This window comes from Taeniopygia guttata, chromosome 1A (assembly GCF_048771995.1).
Source record: "Taeniopygia guttata chromosome 1A, bTaeGut7.mat, whole genome shotgun sequence".
NCBI lineage: Eukaryota > Metazoa > Chordata > Aves > Passeriformes > Estrildidae > Taeniopygia > Taeniopygia guttata.
The window spans coordinates 69,460,643-69,483,255 of NC_133025.1; the positions used below are offsets into that span (position 1 = coordinate 69,460,643).

A 22,613-nucleotide genomic window follows, 5' to 3' on the forward strand; every position below is an offset into this window, starting at 1 on the left:
CTGTCTCTGGAAGTAAGGAAACAATTTGTGAATGAGTAAGTTACTTCCCACACTATTTTTTTTCTATCCAGCCTGAAGCAATAGACTTGATATGCTCTGGCAGGCTAGACCTGAAGTCAAAGCCTCTGTACTTGTGGAAAAATTTCCTGGATCTTTCTTGCAAGAGGCTGGGAGTCACTGTGAAAATTACATTTTACCTTTGGAACCTGGGTTGAATAAAGTGGTCTTCTCACTGCCTACCCTGCTCTCATATAGTCTTGCTTTACTGTGCTAAACAGCCGCTTTGCTGCACCTCAGAAGTGGTGCTGAATACAGCCTATAATTTATAAATCAGTTTTAAAAATGTCAGAGATCTTTGGAATCAGTCTGAGGGAGTTAGTGGGTTTCTCAGTTTTCTCCTCTTCCAGGCTCTCAAAGCACTGTGCTAATGAATTTCTGGCTGCCAAACAGTGAAGTCTGTAAATGGGACTGGCAATTTAGCAGATTCCAAATCCTTTATTTTTGCTAAAAGACACATCAACAAGCTTTCAGGATAAACTATTACTATTCTGTATCACTTATCAACATGACTGTCCAAGGATTCTGATCACTGCAAACAGGATTTCTGTTTGAAATAATCAAGACAGAGCTGGGGAGGAGAGGGAGCCAACAGTGATTCTTTCTGCCAGCCCCTGTGTGTTAATGACAAGTGGCTCTGTTAATTCCTGCTGAGGCCTGCTTGGAGACACTAACACCAAACTTGTTCACCTCTGCAGCTGAGAAGTGCTATGATCAATGGGGAGACAGGCTACCTCTCTATGGATGTGAAGGTCCCTGTGGACAAAGGGGTAAGAAATTATCCTTCTGTTCAGGTCACCCAGGGGAGTGGATGGGAAGTGGATGCTGAAAAACCACAAGGGATGTAGTTTTCAATGTTCAGCATTCCTGAGTGTGAGGATTTTATTGCTTCACCACATATAGAATGCATGTGCTAAAACATACAAGAGAACATCATTAGAAGTGCTCATTACACCTACCAAGATTCTGTTCTCAGAAAGGTACTGGAAATGTCTCTCAGCTCCCTACTTTGTCCAGGCAAAGCCAAAAAGCAGGTTGTTCATTGTTTATAGGGCTGTGAAATGAATCCGAGATCTTCAAGAGTTACAATAGGGGAAGATTATGCTGAACTGACTTAGGCAGAAGGAGATTTGGAGACTGTTTTGCCACCCTCTTTCCCTATCCAAAACCACTCATGAAAACTTTGTCCCTCACTTCGTCAGAATGTGATTGCCTTTATCCAGGTCCAGGATTAAATTTCTAAGCAAACATTTGCAGATGTTTTATGGAAAGTCCTGGTGAAATGGAGACTTCTGAACACTCCCTACCAGCTCTAGGGCAGGGTTATACATCTTCCTTTGGAATCAGTGCAAAATTATCTCTTACATTTATGTTCACTGGTACTTTTTCATTCACATTTATTTAACTCTCTCGAAGATTTTGGCTTTCATCATTTCCTGTTAGGAAGTATTCCAGAGTCCTGCAAGTTACACTGCCCAGAAGTCTTCTATATTTCAGGAAAATTTTCCATCCTTTATAGAGAGCATTTTTTTAAGTGGCTGGCTGAACTGTTCCCATGCTAAGCCACAGTCAGCATCAATTCCAACAAACCAAATGCTCACAGCCACTGCTGAAATGTGGGGCCATTTCCTAATGAAGACACCCCTCTGTTTCCTCTGAATGGTTGTCCTGCTAGATCTTGTCACTACATTTTTTTTCCTCTCTATTCTTGGTATCTGTAACTCCCATGGACCTGCTGATGGCTTTGCTTTTCTTCTGGGCATTGCTAATATCTGCATTTGAAATATTTGCACACTTTTCAGCTATTACGATTGTTCCTGTTGACTCTTCTATCATTTCTGGTGCCCAAGTACCAGGGCTTCACTGAATTATGTGACTGTTTCCCTGTTGCTCTGCACAGAGCAGCTATTCTCTGCAATAGGATATTTCTGAATAGGGAGCCCCCAATCTCTTCTGCTGTCCCTTCAATTTTTTTCTCCCTCCCACAACTGCACTGGAACTGCCGCCCTCAATTCTGTGTTTCTTAGCTATTTTTTCCAGTTGCCATTTTTCCACATGAAACCCACTTCTCCTTTCCATCCAGTCTTTCTAATTTTAAGGGCTGTTGAGACTTTTTTTTTAGTATGCAGAGAAATGTTCTGTTTTGTCTTACAGATCCCTGTACAGAAGGGCTGCTAAGACAGAGTCTGTTCCTCCCGTTAGATTTTTTTCCCTCGATGGCCTGTTGTTTACTGTTTCTTTCTGTTTACAGTTCTGCTGCTGGTTCTCACTCTATATCTTATTTAAGCCCACTTAAACTGATTCTTTGTAATAGAAGTTCATGAGAAGCTGTTTCAAGCACTTTATATAAACCCAAATATATTGAATGACCTTTATTTCCTTCATCCATTACCTTAGTTATTCTATCAGAAAAGTAATCAAGGTTTTAGAGCAAGATCTATTCTTTGTAGGTCTAGATTGCTTCTTTTGCTAGTTTAACCCCTTTGTGCACCCTCAGTAACACTTCTTCTGAGTCATCCAATACTATCTTTTAGTTCAATATTTTAGAGACTTCCTTCTGCTACCCTACCCAGGGGAAAAAGAAGATAACAAAAAGCAGCCATGGTAAAGAGATATTGTTTGCTCCATTCTGCATCTCTGGAAGCCTTATGAAGCACAACAGGGGACTGAGGCTGAGTCTGTGAGAATTTTACTATTATCAGAATACACATGGAGTGAAAATCAGAAATGAAGCTTAGTAATTCCCACTTGTACTCTGCTAGCTGATGAAGCAGAGCAGCATTGAAACAATTGACCAGAAGAGGGGCAGGTCAGGGGAAAAAAGGAGGAGCAGAACAGGCCCTGCTAAAGGAGAAAGGGTCTTGGGGTAGTGGCCAGGTCTTTTCCATGCCTCCCTGCCTCCATCGTCAGATCAGACAGGCAAGAAAAGGGAGAGTTAATACCTTTCGTACCACCCACATCCACCAAAACACCACCAAGTGATATTCTTTGGGGGTATCACAGCCCTTTGGAAGATCTTGCACATTAAGAGAAATAACTTCATGGAAAGGGTTATTTAAAAATTGGACTGGACCGCCCAGGTGGTGGAGTCACCGTCCCTGGAAGTGTTCGAGAAAGGCTTGGACATGGCACTTAGTGCTATGGTCTGCTTGACAAGGTGGTGATAGGCCAAAGGATGGGCTTGGTGATCTCAGAGGTCTTTTCCAACCTCAATGATTCTGTGTGGTCTTGGCCCAGCAGAACACTCTGTTGTTCAGCAGTACAGTTGCAATGCATGGAGAGAGGGGGGAGGAAAGGGGTCAAGCCACCTGCCACCTCCTCATCTAACAATAACCTGAATCCCCATCACACCTAATGATATCCCCCATCCCTGTCAGCACAGTGAGCACAAACTTGGTGCACACTGTGGATCTGGAGCCCTCTGTGCCTCGCTCCACTTTCAGGGCTGCTCAGCTCGAGCAGGTTAGAGCAGGCATGACTTTCCCTGGGGAACACTGAGTTTTCTGTGTTCACTCCCCTGTCTCCCACACACATCCTCTCACCTCGTTCTCAGACTGGGTCTAGGATTTTAAACATATTAGGGTTCATATACTGGCATAAGGCTTGGATAGAAACTTTCCAGAAACTTTTCTCCTTTAGAAAAGCGTTCCACTGAAATCAACACTTTCCTACAGGAAAAGGCCAGTCTGGCAAACAGATGAAGTTCTGAGGCAGCTTTCAATAATCTAAAATGTCTTCAGTTGAAATGTCAGTCTGAAAAAAATATTGGCAAGCGAATCAAAATGGCTTGGATTTGAAACAGCACTTTTTTTCCAAATTGAAAATGTAAAATTTTTTTAACCGATTTTAACAAAATTGGAATATGGTAATATTTTGTCCCACTTTGGTGTGAAATCAAATGTCAGGAATATCAGCATTTCCCACAGGAGTGGGGAGACTTGGCCCTGGCTGCCCACCCACACAGAGGATAAGTTCACCATTCTGCCTCTCCTTCAACTCTACTCCTCCTTCCTATCTGCCCCTGAGCCCTGCTCCTGCTGGAAATGATGATGAAGATGATGATGTGCAAAGCTGTCAGGGTTGCTGTGCCTAGCAGAAGAGCAGCAGGGCCCCAGCACATGTGCTTGGAGGGGGTGAGAGGGAAGGCAGCTTCCCCCCAGCCCTTCCTGCAGCTGGTGCAGGAGCCCTAGAACAAAGAAAGGTTTATCTGAAGCCCTTGTTGGAAAGACAGAGTGGCTGCCTGGATCCTAAAAGTCTCGAGGTGCTGGATATGCTGAATACTGCACATTCATCCCAGCCTCCAGGCAGCCCTAGCAGGGTGTGAGGTGTTGCTTTTGCTCAGCCTTGGGGACATTATCCCAGGCCCCCATCACCACTATGCCCTTATTTTCTCTCTTATTCATTCTCTTATTTCAGAAACGAGTTCTCTTCCTCACCAATGATTATTTCTTTACGGACATCAGTGGCACACCCTTCAGGTGAGCAAGGACCTGTGGTACCTATACATGTATCTGAAGTCTGAAGTCTGATCAGGGACAGCAGATCAGGTCCTCTTCATAAATATTGCTACAAGTCATAAGTAGAGCAGTTGGAATAACTAACTTTTTTGTTCCTATTGCCATTAAAATATTATTTGGGGTCAATTCAAAAGGAATATTATGATTTTCCTGAAATTCAGAGTCTGACAGCTACACCTTAGGTAAAGCATGTTGTTTCATTTCAGAGAAATGAGAAAGCTTAAAATTTTCATTGCCACTGAATATGGTGTATGATCCTGATGTATGGCTTTAAATAAACCTCAACATTGTTATACACTGAAAATTATAAAACAACAAATAGCAAATGAAGGAAATTGTGGGGTGGAAGGGAGGGAGGGGGATGTTGTTCTTTTCCCCCAGCTGAAATGGTTTGAAACTGGCAGAGATTTGAGAACTAGTATCATTGACCTGAACCTACAATGTTGACCAAAAAAATTGTCACCAGCAATGCCTTATAACTCTACAGACAGGTTCCTTAGTCCCCTGTGCTGAAATTGGATCTTACTTAATCCTCTTCCAATGATGTTCTTTTCTTTAATAGCTGTGGAGGGAGTTAATGTCATTAAGGGTTGTAACTGCAGGCAATGACACCTTTCCTTGCTGACAAGCCCTCTGTTTTCCTTCTTGCCTGCAGCCTGGGTGTTGTGCTGTCCAGGGGGCACGGGGAGTACATTCTGCTGGGGAACACTTCAGTGGAAGAAGGTAGGTTAATCTGAAAGGGGCAAGGGAACTACTCTGAATGTCACCAGTTCTCCTTCAGAGCCTGTATGTGTCTGTCTGCTTCCTCACTGAATACACTATGTACTCTCTGGTTTCAGGTTTGCATGACCTGCTCCAGCCAGACCTGTCTTTAGCAAATGAATGGTAAGTGGAAGAAATCCTGTCAGTGACACAGGGCTTTGTCACAATATTTGGGCAAAGTTCCCAGCAATCTGGTTTGAGTTCACCACCCTCTGTGGCCTAGGGGAAAAGCAGTGCTGTTCAGGTGCTGTACCTGCAAAGACCTGATTGTCTCCAGGCAATTGGCTTTCACCTCTTCCTTTGGGAGATGCCACCAAGACTTGGCACATTCCCCTCCTAAGAAACAGCTGAGATTTATCCTCAGTCTGCTGTGCTCACACTTGGTTCCTCCTCGTGTTGCTCAGAATTGTTTTACAAAACCTACACTATGTCAGACCTGTTAGGGAATTTTGTTGCAAGCTTGGTGAGAGATTGAAATGCATTTTTAAATCCTATTTTATTTTTGGTTGGCATCCTTCTGAACTGAACCTAGACCTAACTTCTAGTGAACACGGAGGTGATTTATGACCCCCATTTCAATAGCAGGCAGAACTTATGGTTTTGCTTGGTTTGGATATGAAACAGGGTGAAGCACGGCACTTTCCATTTATTGCTGTGAGGTTTGGGGTTTTCATGAACCCAACATTCAGTCCCACTCAGTCACATGAACCCAGGCTGTATCAAAGCCAAAATAACTATATTCAAGCAGCCCTGCACCCCTTCTCACCTCTCATTACGCTGTCAAGTTTCACAAGCAGCACATTTGAGACACAAACAGAGACTTCTCCTTCTTCTAACTCCTGACTTCAGGTGTCAGCTTACCACACTTTACATATTCATTTCTCTTAGACTTTTCTCATAAATCACTCCTTTCAGCCCCTTTATGAGTTTTAATCCTCTTTTATAACCCCTTCCTCTCCCTTGTCCTGACAATGGAGCAGTCAAAATTGGAAGTAGGGTTAGAAGACTGGTTTCTTTTATAGCACATAGCATTTCTAATACATTCTTCCACTTCTCCCCAAACTGTGTCCTGAGGCTCCTGCACCAAAAGCTGCACTTGGACAGCTTTTTTTTGTCACCATATCACACTGCAAGATCATTCCTCATCACACACTTTGTTCCTCTGTCTCTTATTTTTTCTCCTCCTAGTCAGGTCTCACATTTCACGTGACCCTCTGCTTTTCGGGTCTCTCCATCACACTTTTATTTTCTATACAGGCACATGTACACATCTTACACAACATAACACAGGAAACTGCTGGCAGGATTTGGAACAGCTCTGTTGCGTTGTGAGCTTATGCTGGAGAACACAGCAATCCTGCTGAGCACAGCAGTCAGGTTAATTGGTGTTTGGTTTTGTGGTAGGGTTTGACTTACAGCCACACTGTTAAGATTTAGAGTGGGCACAACGTGCAGCAATGTAAAAAGTAAAGGCTTTGCAGACCAAGGTTTCTTGCTGACTTTCTTTTTGCAGTTATTATAGTCCAGGAACATTTGTTTGACTATGGTTTCTCTTTGCCCTTTTTGGATTTCTTCTTGCCTTCCCACCAGGATTTACTGCATCACCGACATTGATCCCGACCACCGGAAGCTCAGCCAGCTGGAGGCTGTGATCCGTTTCCTCACTGGAGAGGAGCCTGACCTGGAATGTGAGTCCCAGGCACAGAAAGTGCCCTGCTGGGGTTTTCCTGTACCCATCACAAGGCAGAGGGGACTGTGACAAACTGATTGGTCTCAGACTGTGCCCCTGTGGCACTTGCTTACACTGGCAGGACTGAACTCAAGCCCAGATTAATTCACAAGTGGAAATGAGCTAAGGATCCTTGTCTCCATCAGAGGATTTTTTCACATTTCAAAGCTGACACATAACTCAGCCTTATAGGAGGTGTCAGCACAGGAAATACTGGGAAGTGGAAGGCTTGAATGGAGCTTGGCAAGGCCTGCACACCAGATTTAAGACAGACTGACTGACTGGTCTAGAGGGGACAATGGCAGGAGAAGCCAGGAAAAGTGCTGAGACAACTCATTTTCCCAGGGACAGCAGGCATCATCCTCCAAGGGCTCACGGTGCCCTCTAGAGAGATGGTTTTTCTCAGAACAAGGATTATTAATTTTGTTTTCCAAACACCACAGGTAACTGACCCAAGAGGAAAAAAAAATGGTTACAGGATTATTGTATTTCCTGCTCCTCTGCTGCTCATCACTTGCACTGGGTCCCATTCTCCTGCAGCTGATACAGCACCACTGAAGAGTGGGATCTCTCTCGGGGGGCAGAGATGAGCAGCTGTGCATGGGAATTCCTTACAGCAGTTTGGTTTTAGGATGTCTTTCAGCCCCCTTAGTTGTGCCAAGTACAAGCTTTGGCATGTAAGGCTGTACCTCAAGGCACAAACCTTTGCCACAAGGATGGGAATCTCTTAAAAGTAAAATCAACTGTACTCCAGTACAATGTGAGCAGAGCCCTCCTGTCTGTCCTTGGAGCAGGCTGGAAAGAGATGTATGATTTGAAGAGGCCAGGGAGGAGGAAAGTTTTAGGAGAGCTGACTTGGAGAAATATGCAGGCTTGGAAGTGGAGGAAAAACAAATATGATTTGAACACATGAATCATAGACATGGGGGACCTCAAGAGGGAAAGATCTCATGGTGGGCTCTGATTTTTGAAGCTTGAATAACAACAGCTGTGGAGAGAAGGATCCTGAAATCTGTGGCAAAATACTTTGGGAGAATTTGACGTAAAACATTAAGGGACACCTGGAACATCAACCCAGAAAGTTTCGGTGCCAGAAACACTGAAATGGTGGGGTGGCTCCATCTAGAACAACACTGAAAGAGGCATTTCTGGGACATGATGGGCACCATGTTCTCACAGATTAGTGCAAGCAGGGCACTACAGAAACAAAGCAGGTCAAATAAATGGGGTTCTGGGGCATGTCATTTAGCACATGACAATACCTTGAACTTTCCTAATCACTTCTTAGCTCCAGTCCCAAAGTGGATTAGACTGGTAGCCTGGACTGGTTTGAGCATCTGGTGAAAACCAGGACAGGAAACTGTTTGTGACTCACAGGAAGGAAGGAGGACTAACAGAGAAGCCAGTGAGCAAAGGGACAGAGTAGAGGCCATAAAAAAGTCTGTAGTGGTTTTGAAGTGGAAGGTGTTGGCTGGTATCCTCTCTACAGGATACCCAGAAGAAATATCAAGGCAGGGATTTGAGGCAAAGGCTGTTGTCACACTATGACACGAAATAACTCACACAAGCAGGCCAGATGCAAAAGGAAAGAAAAAGAACCCAAAAAAGCAAACTTTATTTTCTAACTCCACTACATATGCAAAAGTGACAGTGGACTGGAGGGTGAAACTACCACCTCTCCAACCACACTGGTCAAACCAACAGTCCATCAATTCTCTCCACCCACAAAGAAGAATGCAAAACAATCATTGTTTATATGGACAGTGTGAGAAAATTCAGTAGAAATATGTAAATATCAGAAGGCATAAGAAACTTTTAGAAGAACTTAAAAACTCTCAAAAGAAGAGGGCAACAGGCTGTGGACAGCCTGCTCAATGAAGGAGTCAAGTGACAGTCTAATGAATAACTTCATTTGAAAGCCTCTCACTTGCCCACACTTGTTTGGGTGCCACCTTTCCACAGAGTTTGCAAGGGAATTGGTCTGATGATTTTAGATATTAGAAAGAAATTCTTCATGGAAAGGGTGATTAGTTTCTGTAACAGCTGCCCAGGGAGGCAGTGGAGTCACCATCCCTGGAGGTGTTTAAGGAAAGACTGAATGTGGCACTCAGTGCCATGGTTTGGTTGACGCGGTGGTGTTGGGTCATAGGTTGGACTTGATTATCTCAGAGGTCTTATCCAACCTCATTTACTCTGTAATTCTGTGATCTTGGCTGTAACATCTGCTGCTGTGTTTTCCACCACCCAGGGTGTTTGGACTTCTTCTCTGCCCTGTAATGGGAGGCCTCGTTTTTGTGCCACATTGTTCCACTGCAGATGCTCCTTACCAAGGGACTCCCTAAAACATCTAGAGAAAAACATGTCTTTCTCTCCTGAATTTTGTTCTTCCTTTTTCTCCTTAGGTGACGAGGAGTTGGTCCAGGAAGTGCTGTTTGATGCAGTGGTCACTGCCCCCATGGAGGCCTACTGGACAACACTAGCCCTCAACATGTCCTTGTAAGTGTAGGAGACATAAATATGGATAGAACACCACTATGGGTTTATGCAGTGCCTGAAATAGTCACAAACGTTTTCACAGCGTACAAGAAACTGTAGAAATAGCTCAAAAAGCTGATAGAAATAGCGCAATAGCTTTAGAAATAGGATGAAAAGTGTCTCTCAGGAGTAAACTACAATAAGCTGGGCCTCCTTGGGAGAGTCTTTTGTTTGGTGAGGGTTTTTCTAGTGGAGAAAAGGGAGTTTGGTCTTGTCTCTATCGGTTCAACCTCCAGGTTGAACCTCAGGGTGGCTTCAGTAAACAACTTTGTATTTTATTATTTCCAGTGAGGCAACTGTTGCTTGTGGTGTCTTGTATCATGTTACACAGATCTTCTTTCAGCAGACAACGTGCTACTTACTGCCATACGTGGCCATTGGACTCCTGTCCCTGTTTCAGTTCCTTGTATCCCTGCACTAACAGAAGCTGAGCCAGTGACAATCCTGCTGGGACACACAGTTATCAGCACAGCTTTAAATAGCTACACCAACACACTCTCTTTAGTCACATTCTGCTAACCTGGCCATTCTCTGCATCCCTGATCCAGCCATTCTCCTTCTGTAGTTCCCTCCTGCACTTGAGCCTCGTGAGAGTTGACTGGAGCAGAGCTAGCAGGGGCAGAGGAGCTTATGGCCTACATAAAAGAGAATGAAGTAAGCAGACTTCAAAGGTTTAAATCTGAGCACAAGTCTTAAACCTGCCAGTTGTCAGCCAGTAACAACCTGTTGCCATTAGCCGGGAGGAGCCACTGTCACTCCTGGTGTAAATGGGTTATATTACACATGAACTTGAGACCAGGTCTCCAGATGTGGCTTCAAGTTGGAAAGGCCCTGACCCTGGATCATGGCTGTTCTTGTGAGAACTGTTTGCTTCTGCCTGCGTATTTCTGTTCCACAGGGATACCGAGGCAGGCGTTGAGATGGCGTTTCTGGGCACTCGGGCTGGACTCATGAGGAGCGCCCTGTATGTGGGCTCTGAGAAGATTTCCAACAAGTAAGTCCCTAAGCTGCATTACAGAGTTTCTGTCAGTATCTCTGAAGGGGCAGCATGAAATCACCACCTTAGAAATGCTTTTGGGGAGACAGAATGGAAAGGAGCAACACCTTGATGGCATTAATGCTGATTAACAGAATCAGAATAGGGGGCCTTTGTCTTCCTCTGGCCCTTTTGAGTTTTTTTTTAAATACTGTCCCAAAGTGCATTCATTTGAATGAAACCCTTCAACCATTCCCTGACTTCAGTCAGCTGACACGGAAAATGTCCACAGTTACTGCATATCCCCAGAACCATTTTGCAGTGCAAAGGCTCTGCACTCCAGTGCCCCAGTGCCATTCCAGCTTGGCTGTGTTTGATCTTTCTGTCTCAATTCCTCTCCCAGATTTATGCCGGTCTGCCTCTCACACTGCCCGCATGGCAGCAGCATCCCAGCGCCTTGCAGTGAGGCATTAAGCGATGTGACTGACGTCTGTCACATCCCATTCACTCTCCTGTCCTCTCCCTCAAGGCAGAAGTACATGTGCACTGAAGGGTTTTGACATGGAAGGGGTAGTTGGCATTCTGTTGCATTTTTGGATACGCAGGCTGGTGCATGCTGCTGTAGGAAAGGACGGGTCACAGAGGCACACCAGCAGATGGAACAGAAAGGGACCATGTGGGTGGTGGTCATTAGCTTCTCAGCAGCTGTTCCAATGTCCCCAAGTTCCCCAAACATGAGTCCTACCCTCAAGCTCTGCTGTGCCTGAAAGGTGACACTCTTCATGTGTTTGAAGCAGTCTGAACAACTCGGAGTAATCAGTCTCTGGCAACAAGGGAGAAATGCCGTGTGCTGCAGGAGGCTAACGTGATGATTGCCACTGCTTATCAGGAACAGTGTTCAGTGCTTCAAACAGTCACAGTCACCACACTGCAGAGACAGGTCCCCACATATCTCACAGGAGGTGCTTCTGGAAATCCCTGAAAGGGAAGGAATCATGAGGAATTATCATTACGTCAAAATATACAGCAAAACAAGAGTCTGAAAACAAAGGAATTTGCCAGGCAAGCTGTATGGACCTGCAGGGAAGCAAATGTCCTGATTTTCATGAGGTGTTGCCTGAGCACATCCTCTTCCCTTCAGAAGCACCCTTTTGCTCAAGCACTTCAGTTCCTGTCTCTCCAGGAATCACAGAATCATAGAATTTGTTAAGGGATTGGAATGGACCTTAAAGATCATATGTCCCTGATCCACTCTGCCATGGGGAGGGACACCTCCCACTAGACTAAGTTCCTTAAAGCTTTATCCAACCTGGCCTGGAACACTGCTAGAGCTGGGGCATCCACAACCTCCTTCAGCAACCTGTTCCAGCTTCTCACCTGCCTCACCTTAAAAGATTTCTTCCCAGTATCTTACCTACATTTCTCCTCTTTCAATCTGTACCTATTTCTCCTTGCCCTACCACTGCAGTTCCTAACAGAGTCACTCTCCAGCTCCCCAGCAGCCCTCCTTCACATGCTAGAAGGTGTCTGCTCTGAGCATCTCTTGAGGAGATGAGGATGCATAACCTTATGTTTGGGGTGGGTGGTTTGTTTTTGTAGGCGACTGCCTAATCGCCTTTCCTCACCTGCTCCCCATCCCCTGCAGTAACTAATGGCCACAAGCGCCTGCGCTTCCTCGCCCACCTGCTCAGCCCGCGCTCCGGCGCTGCCCCCGCTGCTCGCGGGGTGTCGTGTCTGTAACCCTTCCGTGCGGCCCGGTTCTGTGCAGCCCGATTCTGTGCGTCCCGGTTCTGTGCGGCCTGGTTCCCTCCCCGGTTCCTTCAGGGTTCCCGGTTCCCTCAGGGACCGCGGCCCCACCGCCCGCCCGGGGCCGCCGCCGCGGGCCTGGCCCGGGCCAACAGCGGCACCTGGCGGCGGCCGCGGGAGGCGCGGCGGGCGCGGCCGCCCCTCGGGAGCGAGGGAGCGCCCGGCCCTGCCCCGAGGGGACACCGGGGGACAGCGGCGACACCCGACACCGCCTGCCCTCGCCCATGGAAAAGCCCCGGGTGGTGAGCTGCCGCACGTGTCGTTGCCCCGAGGAGGGCTGCCGCTCCTCCACACAGTGTTATGTCCCGGCAGGAAATTCCTGACACAGAAGGACAAGGAAAGCATCTTCACCATGGACCACTTCCCTCTGTGGTACCGCAGGGCGGCCGAGCATCCCCCCGGCAGCTTCATCTACAGCATTGTCTCAGAAGATGAGTCAGGTAACCCCAGCCTAAATACAGAAAAGAGAGGGAAATAAAAGAGCTTTTCACACCTCGCATCCCCGATACCTTTATTGTTGTGAGTCCTGCCCTCTCCGCACCAGTGAGGCAAGATGCTGATGGGCAAGATGCTGAGCGCAGCTGGAAGAGAAAGCTACAAGGTGTGGGGAAGGCACTCGCAAATGGGCAGTGCAGGGCTACAGAGGAGGAAGATGGAAATGGAAAAGCATTACCTTTCCATGGATGGAAAGGTTTAGAGAGGCAGGAGCTGGGGGAACACAAGGTGCTTGTGGGGCTGGAATACTCAGGAAACATGAGAAGGGAACAGGAAAGGTGTTGGAGAAGGAATGAGACACACAGACGTGGCCAGGCTTGGGAGGGAACAGCATCAGCCCTGCTGGATGGCAGTAACAGCTGGCACTGGTGAGGGATCAGTGAACAGTCAGGAAGTCTAAGTTCAGAGGGTGTCATTTTTTCCATCACCACTTTCCATGACAGGAAAGGATGGGTTTGTTATGGAAGATGGTGGAGGAAAAGGGTGGAGAGGAAGGCTTTTCCATAGCATTGGTGTCCTGCATCCTTCCAATCCCAATACTAGAAAATGGCATCTCTTGCTCAGCAAATTTCAAACACTAGAGGAAAGCAAGGAGTGACTTTTCAATATCTCTTGCTTGGTTCCTGTATGTTCCTATAAGCATTCAGGGCCAGCCATGACCTTCTCAAAGGCTGGAAGAGAGCATAGGAGCCTAAAAACAAACAAGCAAAACAAAATATTCAGAGAGACTGCTCCACAGAAGGCAGAGATCCCCTCTGTGCTCCTCCCTGGCCCCTAGCTCTCCATCTTTGTCACAGAGCTCAGCACTGTAGCTGTTAAAGCTTTTTGTGGCACAGTGGTGGGAGTCTGGTGGGTGGGAAAGCAAGTAGCAAAGAGAAGAAACCAGCCTGAGAGGCAAGAGATGAACCAGGATGTATAGGGAAAGGGATGGAAAGAGAAAGTACTCAAAACCTACAAAAGCCTTTCTCCCCAACACCCTTACATCTCACTTAAAAGGCAAATGTGGAGAGAGGGGGAGAGATGGCAGGAGGGACTTTTTACTCCCCTGCAAGCCATGGCATCTGATTTTTGGAATAGAACATGGGTTGGAAAAGCAAGGAGTGACACCCTATGGGACTTCCTAGGGCAGCCATTAACCAGGCCACAGTAGTCACTGCTGGCTAAACACTGGGGCTGTGGCTTGCTGTGGCTTTCTTAGAAGTCACAGCTAGTTTTGGATAAAGACTGAAGACAAGTAGCTAGCACTGTTCTTTATTTTACATAGCCATGGGTCAGAAGCTTAAATCAAGTCTAGAACCCCACATGGCTGGAAACTCTGCAGGCACCTTGTGAGAAGTAGCACTTGGCCCTGAAGACCTTGTGCCCTAAACTGTAAGGGAGATTATTAGTGTTTAGGGATGAGCAGCTCAGAGAGACTCCCTGGGAAGGGCCAGGAAATAATACCCAGTGCTTCTGAGATAGTAATTTACTATAAAGCAGAGTCCAGGCCCTTCCTCGACATCTGATGAAGCAGGGCTGCCCCACATTTTAGACAAAATAGGCCACCCAGTTTCTTTTTAAATTCTATCAGATGCTGAATTCCCCTTTTCATGTTTTCCACAAGTCCCCTGCTGTGACAGGAGGGTTTTTGTGGCAGATGGGCTTCTAATAATCTAAGAAGGAAAACCCCCAACAGCTCTCTGTTGGAGAGGAAACCAGCAGGAAGTGACTGCAGGTCGTCAGAAGCATTTATACACAGAACCTCCTTCCACTGTCCAGAAGTCTCAGAAATAAAAGGACAGCAGGGAAGCCTCTGCATGTCAAGTAGTACTGTTCTTACAGCCCAGATTTTTCATGTGTTGGGTGAGATTTTTTTTTTCTAGAGACCCTAAGTGTATTTTGCTTCTTTGTCCTATCCTCGAACAAGCCATTTGACCTTCACCGTTGTCCTGGTTTAGGACAAATTTGGGAGAAAACCTCTAAAGGGTTTTTTAGTTAATCTGGCTTTCATCGAAAAAACAAACATAAAATAGTTAGAGCCTCCAAGCTGAACTGTGGTAGGCACTGAATTGTGCTCTGGACACACCTATAATGATGAAGGCAGACATGGAAAGCAGTAACAAATGCTGGAGTTGTGGGGATGGAAAGATCCCTGACCCGTCTGTCTAAGGAAGAGATTTCCATAGAGCACACAAGGAGGGAACCAGGTGCAGACTGCATCGATCAGCCTGGCCTTCAAACTGTCCCCTGGCAGTTCCCAAAGAGGTGCCCCAGCTGAAGTTAATATAATCCATTTTAAATATATATAGCAATGGAATCTGCCACATGACAACTGCAGGCTGGAACAGCTGCCCTGACAAGGAGAGATGGAGTTAGTTGCTTGAGCCTGTCCAGCCATGTGATTTTAAATGCCCCGTGAGAGCTCAGGGATCTGCACAGGGCTGGCAGATGTGTCACAGGACCTACAGGATGCTTAAAGCAGCAGCTCAAGGATAATTGGGAGACCCTGGGGCATAAGAGAGTTAGGAAACATAGTCTCAGAAGGCTTTGTTTCTAAAATGGAGCATGCTCTGGAAGCTGCTGTGTCTGCAGTTTGTAGTGCTGGCCTGGCTTGGGTAAGAGTTAGATACAAGCCTGGCCTTTGGTGTGTAAGTGTTGTCAGAATTACCTGTCCTGCTTCTCCTCTGTCTGCAGAGTTTGGATGGTGCGTTGAGCAGAACAGCTCTCTGACCTCAGGGAAGCTCTACATGCCCAAAATCAAGGAGGCCGGTCCTCTACATTTTATCACAGAATCATGGAACATTTTGGGCTGAAAGGGACTTTAAAGGTCACTTAGTTCCACACCCCTTGCTGTGGGCAGGGATGTCTTCCATGAGACCAGGTTGTTCAAACCCCCCCCTCCCCCACCAACCCCAATCCTGCCTTGGACACTTCTTTTATGTTGAGGATACCACTTTTATTATGAGCCATAAAGAAGAGAAAAATAACATTTTCTCATAGCCCATTAGGCTGGTTTTGTGTTTTGAAAGATGCAGCCCTTGAAATTCTGAGATGTTTCAGAGTTAAGGAATATGTAGACACTGTCCTGGATGGGAAAATGTGAGGGCAAGCTGCTCTTGCTGCATTTTATTCCTCTCTCAGGGTAAGCTCACCAAGTCTGCTGTATTTATGTCTTGACAGAGGGAGGTGGCCTGCCAAAAGTGGTGACAGTGAGCACGGCTGTGTCTGTGTCTGTGGATGGGAAGATGGGAATTGCTGCAGGTAGGACATTCTGGCTTCTCTTTTTATCTTGAATGGAATGGCTGCAGCTTGCATTGAATGTGGGAGCTGAGAGCTGTTAGCTTGTCATTCCAGGGAAGTGACAGGAGCCACAATAGCTTGTGGTATTGAGAACTAGGCTAAACAGAGAATAATGGAACAGGTACTGAATGGCTGACAGGCTTCTGAAAAGGAAATGGGCTGCTTGAATGGAAGATTCCAGTGCTGGTGAATTTGTGGAGTGAGACTCTTTCTCCAGAGCAGGAGCAGGATGGGAAGTCTTTGCAGGTTTAAAACTTTGCAAAACGCTTTGGCTTTGGAACAGCTTCATGTTTGTGTGTCCCCATTGTTATCTCAAAGGAAAAATAACTTCTGCTGGTGGAATGGGCATGTTGCTAGAAATCCAATTCTGACCTATAGATTTCCAAACTTATTGCTGTATGTGAGCTTTAAACTCCATTTTGCAGACCTTCACTAGACTGAATCTTCTTTTGGAAAATTCACGTAGCACATTATTTCCAACAGAACCTCAAAGCTTTTGAAGATTTACCATTTTCTGTACTAATTGCTTCAGCCTTGCAATGCCAGGAAGTGCACTGAACTCAGAAACAGAGCAGCCATTTAGCAAAAAAAACCCAGCATTATCAGTAACCCTGGCACCATATCCAATTTAACCACTCAATATAGGAGTACTGGGATAAGAGAAGATGTAGCTCCCTGGAAATTGCTTTAGACCAGGAAACAGTGACTAAAGGAAGAGGCTGATGGAACAGGTCATGGAGTAATTATATGCTGTGATGCAAAGCTTCTTAGGAAAGAATCATTAGTGCCCATGGAGCCTTACATGGTGAAAGGAATGACTGCTAGAATGGACACCAAAGAACAACTTTGTTTTGGGACCACCTTGTAGAGAGAAGGCCATACAGCAGATACCTTCAGATTACAGTCTGCCATTGCATTTGCCTAGGCTGGGTAGGAGACAGGGAATGTTCTTCAGTACTACTAGTCAGTAAAACTATAGCAAATTCACTTCATCTGATGAAGCATTCCTTCTTTTCCAGGATTTCAGTAAGTTTTAGCTGACAATGATGCTCTCTAATTATCACCTGGACATTGAGAAAGTACTTATAAGCTGAAAGAAGTGTTATGAAACAGAACATTTCACTTTTATGCCCAAAGCCAGAAAATTATTCTGAAGTCTGCCCAGAGACACCTGTGCACAGAGATGGTTTTAGCAAAGTTCACATTAATAGATGCTTGGATGATAGAAACTGCACCCAAAACTGACACCAGCTGACACTATTATACCCAGCAGAAAATGAAAGGGCATTGAAACCACACCAAGGGTCTCTGTACAGCACTGAAACATTTTTCTAAGCATTCATGTGAGAGGAGAAAATAACTTTTTTTTTTTTTTAATAAGCTTGTTTTTCATTATCTTTTTCCTTCCCTTTCCTGACCTGTGGATTAGAGCAGAGACACACAAGCAGTTCATCTGTGTTGTGGTTCAAGCCCTGCTTGAAATTAAGCTCCACACAGCCACTCACCCAACCTCCCTCTCACCCCTCCACCCTGGTGGATTGGGGAGGAGAATCAAAGTAAAACTTGCAGTTTGAGATAAGAACAGTTTAATGATTGAAAATTAAGTAAAATACAATAATAATGGTAAATGATGATGATGATAAAAATAATAATAAAAAGGGAAAAACAAGCAATGCAAAATACAGTTGTTCACCACCCACTGACTCATGCCAGACTTCTCTTCCCAAAGCCAGACTGGTCCCTCTTCTGGGTAACTCGCCCCAGTTTCTATAGTGGGCATGATCCTCCATGGTGTAGAATGCCCCTTTGGTCAATTCAGGTGACCTGTCCAAGCTATGGTCCCCTCCAGTTTCCTTGGTCCAGCTCCTCACTGGCAGAGTATGAGACAAGGAAAAAAACCCTTGACTTGGGATAAACACTTAGCAAAAAACCAAAACATTCTCATTATGGATTCAAAACACAGCACTCTAAAGCCACTGAGAAGAAATTAACTCTACCCTAGCTGAAACCAGGACAATCTGGCACCCAGCATAAATTCAAGGAAGGAAACTTCTCGGTGGAAGCACTGGAGCAAGAACAAGTGGCAGGAGGATCTGGCCCTGACAGAGCCATTTCTCTTCTGTCAGCAGCACTTTCCACAACCCCTGTGGAGATTTCCACCCACTCAGTTATGCTGAATACTGTCTGTGTGGACATGCTGTGAAGGGGCAGAATCCTTTGCAGAGGGTGGAGGAAATTGCAAAGGACAGGGAAACAAAAACATATTTTAAAACAATAAGGTGAAAAACCTGTCATTTTTGGAAATTATGCAGAACCAGTTTTATCACTGGCGACCACGGAAGCTGAGACAGAGAAATGAATTTTTAATTGCTTTTGTTCCTTAAAGGTACCATGGTCCTGTCCCTAGCAGGTACATTAAGTGAGCACAAGCATCTTCTGCTATTCACACATGGTGGGTGTTCTTCACTCCTGGTTTCTTATGCTTTGATGAAAACAACCCATCTCTGATCCATGGTATGGGTGGGCTAAATGATAACATCAGGTCAAACATTATCACCCAAAGGGTCCAAAGCTCTTCATGTCTCCAGCTGTAAGACTTCAGCAGGAGTGCAAGGGTGTGCTGAGGTAGGTTCCATGTGCTGGCTTGGGTGTCAGTCAATGTTTGGGGGGGGTGTTCAGGGAGGAGAAAAGTGCTATATTACCATTTGCTTTTCTAGTAGTGACTAAGGTTCATCATCTGAATCTTTCATACTAGTAGTCATTTTTTTAAAAGGGTTATAATTAGTGGTCACACTGTCAATTGAAATATTCTTTTTTCTTCAGGATGTCAGCTTAGAGAGTAAGGATGTAGATCTCACTTCATTTCCCCTCACAGTAATATAATTATCCTGAATGGCTAGATTCTGATTCTAGGGGACTGTGAGGGGCTGCAGCAGAAATGAAGCTGGGCAGAGCTGCAACACCATCATGGGTACAGGAGACAGGTGAAGGGAGGGGAGGGAGTGTGGAGGCACACAAGAGGCAGTGAAAGCAGAATGGGATGCAGATTGTTGTTGTTGTTATTCTGATGGCATCAGCCCTTACTGGGATTGATACCATGGTAATTTAGCTATACTAACAGAAGTTTGGTACCCAGCACTGGTTCCCAGAAAACCAAATATCCGGGTAGATTTGTAGTTTCTGAATAAATGCAGCCACAGCTCTGTAAAAGGGGAACAACAGAGACTTTTAAAGTGCCCCTATAAAAGAACAAGTGGTATGAACTGTCCTGTCATTCTGTCACTGATCATTACTGTCACTTGTTTGACTTGATGGTGCTTGAGGGGATCTGTAAGCACTTTGAAATGTTCACTATGCATGCAGTGAAGAATTAAGCTCCAGGATTTACAGCCATGCTCATGGGGAGGGAGCACCCCCAGTGCTCCCATGGGGACAATGCCAGATAGAGGCAGCATTGGGCCTCTTTTTTTCTGGCACATGAATGGCAGTCCATAGCCAGGGCAGAGTAAGGCAAACTAAGAGTAAGGTAAAATCAAATGTCCAGGAAGATGACACAAGCCTGGTTGCTGTCAGGGAGTGAGGGAGCAGTCAGATGGAATTAGAGAGTTGCAGTCTGGAGGGCTGAGAGAAGGGATGGAGGGGGAAGCATAAGGGCCTCCTTCCTCCCATTTCAGTCTGTCTTAGCTCAGTGGGAAATCCCAGAATGGGTTTGAGGGGGAATCCAAGCTGCTCTCTTGCCATTAGAGATGCTATTCCACACTCCAGGTGGAGAGGTGGCCAAATTCAGGAGGGAAAGGAAGTGTCCTTTGCCCAGCCCTATCTTCATCCCTTTTTGTCCATCCCTCTCCTTCCCCCATGGGCCTGGGAGGGGTGCACAAGGGGTTCAGGGTACACACAGATTTCTTGGAGGACATGGTGGAGCAGGGTCCACTTGTGTGAGCTGAGTTGGTGGGGTTTCTTTAGTGGGAAGCCACACAGGCAGCCTTGGCTTGACTATACCTGTTTCTTGGAATGAATATTATCTACCTGCTATATTGTACTTTGGCACTTCAAAGCACTATGCAAACATTAAGTAATGCCTGGATGATTAATTATTATTAATTAGGAGGCAGCTATTCTCCTGGGATGTCAGTCCAGTACCTTTCATACACACTAACTGCATCAAAAATGAGAAATAAGGAATGGGGATGGCATTCTCCCCAAGCCATGTCCTGCCCCAGATAGCCCTGTCATCTGCTCCCTCCAGTGAGTCAGTAGCCTGGGGCTTTCTGATCCTCAGGCTGCAAGGCAGAAATCACATGGAGCTTTTCACGATTCAAAGCCTCAGTGAAACTGCTGGAATCTGTGCAGGAGTTCAGCTGTCACTTTGGGCTGTGGATGACGTCTCTTTCATTGCCTGACCTTCTGGCTGTTCAGCTTCTGGGGCTGTCAGCTGGCTGCCAGTGCCAACAGGACATGTGCAGGGCATGACAGCAGACAATGGGGCGTACACATGGTGCCCAAGAAAAATAATCCAAATGGGCACTTGGGAGATGTGTTTATTTTACACAACACTTCTCTCCTCTGTTGATATTGGAAGTAGCTGCTCTTACCAGCAGTTATTGGACCACAGTGAAATCGTTATCCCATGACAGATGTATTTGGGGAGAGCCCTAGGCAAGCTCAAACCAGGGGCAGAGAAGAGAAATGTTGTCTCTGTTTTCAAGACAGAGTTTTGGGACACTGAGTTATCAAGATCAGTAATTTCAGAAAAGCTCTGTACTCACAGCAGGAGCAGATTTTTTTAAAATATTTTGATTTTTTTTTTTTTAAAGAATTTGAGACCTATCAGTCTGAAAAGTAGGTAATGGGGAATAATTTTGCCATATTACCTCTGGTTAAAATCCAGCCTCTGTCAGTCTGATGGAAGCTCTTAATTTGAAAAGAAATTCCTGGCCAGCTTGATGTCTCTCCATCTCTTCCTTGGTCTTCAATTTTGGCTACCTGCTGTCTCCTACCAGCAAGCAGGAACAGGAGGTGCAGGTGGCTTTTTCAGCAGGACTGTTGCTGTGGCATGTTTTCAAGCTAATCTGCACACAATTCCATATTCCTACAGTTTTCCTGCTTGGATGGATGAAACATTTCAACCTTCTCTCTGGAAAGTGACAGTAGCATCAGTAGAAGCTGTTAAAATGCACGGAAATAAGCTCTAGTAGCATAAGCACCTTTTCCTTAGAAATAGCTGCCTATCAACTGGAGAATTAAAACTATTTCACTAGGCTGGTCCAGAAAGCAGCATTAAGATACCCACATAAAATATGAGGGTAGCTGATCTCTTGAATGCGTACTGCAGTATTCAGAAGGAATGCTGTCCCTCTTTTCATGCTGAAGGTTGTGCCAAAGTTGTCTCAGTGCAGAGACTTCTGTGAGTCCCTGAGGCGTCACCAGGTGCCTTTATGGAAATCATGGTCTCCCTGGCATGCAGTGGTATGATGGATAAAAAGAAGGAAGACAACTTGTTTTTAGCCCATGACCTGCTATGTCTGGTCTCTGCCTGATGCCAGCCTATTGTAAATGCAGCTGAACCCAGTGGGAAGATGATGATGTTGACTCCAGTTCAGAAGGCTGAATGATTTCTTTATTATAACTATATTATAATACATTAAAATACAATTTAAAGGAGATACTAAAACTACAAACCTACTTTTTCTAACTACCATATCTAACTCACTCACAACTGGTGGCCCTCTCTCGAGTCCAGCCACAGGTGGATTGGAGTGGCCATCAGGCTCAAACAATCCTCACCAGAATCCAATCAAGCAATCACCCCAGGTAAACAATTCTCCAAGCACATTCCACATGGGAAAAACAAGGAGCAGAAACAGAAATTGTTTTCTCTTTCTTTCCTCTGTGCACCTCTATGAAAAATTCTGAGAGAAGAATGTGCCTGCCACACCAACCCCTTCTGGCAATCCTCAAAGCCCGAGCAGTTTCTCATGCAATCCCTCTGATCCAACAAAATCAGAGACATCTGAACAGGCCGTGCCCTGGAAATGAGTCATGGAGAATGTTAGGGACACTGGTAAGGCAGAAATGCTGCTGATTTTAGTGCTACCAGCAGTTGTGCCTTCTCCACCTCTCAGGACACCTCTCTGGAGGCTGTTATCAGTGGGTACACACTTGGCTGGCCTAAGGGTTGAGACACTACTCCAATGTCAGTGTCCCCATGACATGTTAGTGTGGCAAAACCAGTGTCTCTTGCACTCTTCATCTCCCCATCTGCTTGCCTGCCACTCATTGCATTCTGCTTACACTCTGAGCCTTGGGGGATACCTCTAAGCACCCAGGCTGCTTTTTGTGGTGTTTCTGGGCCACACACAAGCTGTTCCATGAGCCAGACAAAAGTGAGGTGGTTACGTTATTTTGCGCTGGCTCTGGTCTTACGAACTTTGCCTTTGTCTTGGTTTGGCATCAGTAC

The 22,613-nt window shown here is 45.7% G+C and overlaps 1 protein-coding gene across 3 annotated transcripts in view; it reads left to right on the forward strand.

Moving 5' to 3' along the window:
* The window catches only part of CACNA2D4 (calcium voltage-gated channel auxiliary subunit alpha2delta 4), a 123,574-nt gene that overhangs the window by 41,923 nt on the left and 59,038 nt on the right, over positions 1 to 22,613 (forward strand). For all 3 annotated transcript variants that reach the window (XM_030263628.4, XM_072923883.1, XM_072923884.1), the window contains exons 18-26: positions 756 to 827; positions 4,474 to 4,535; positions 5,230 to 5,297; positions 5,414 to 5,459; positions 6,927 to 7,024; positions 9,468 to 9,561; positions 10,499 to 10,594; positions 12,695 to 12,822; positions 16,037 to 16,117. In XM_030263628.4, coding sequence (XP_030119488.4) covers positions 756 to 827; positions 4,474 to 4,535; positions 5,230 to 5,297; positions 5,414 to 5,459; positions 6,927 to 7,024; positions 9,468 to 9,561; positions 10,499 to 10,594; positions 12,695 to 12,822; positions 16,037 to 16,117 — 745 coding nt within the window. The remainder of the gene's footprint in view (positions 1 to 755; positions 828 to 4,473; positions 4,536 to 5,229; positions 5,298 to 5,413; positions 5,460 to 6,926; positions 7,025 to 9,467; positions 9,562 to 10,498; positions 10,595 to 12,694; positions 12,823 to 16,036; positions 16,118 to 22,613) is intronic.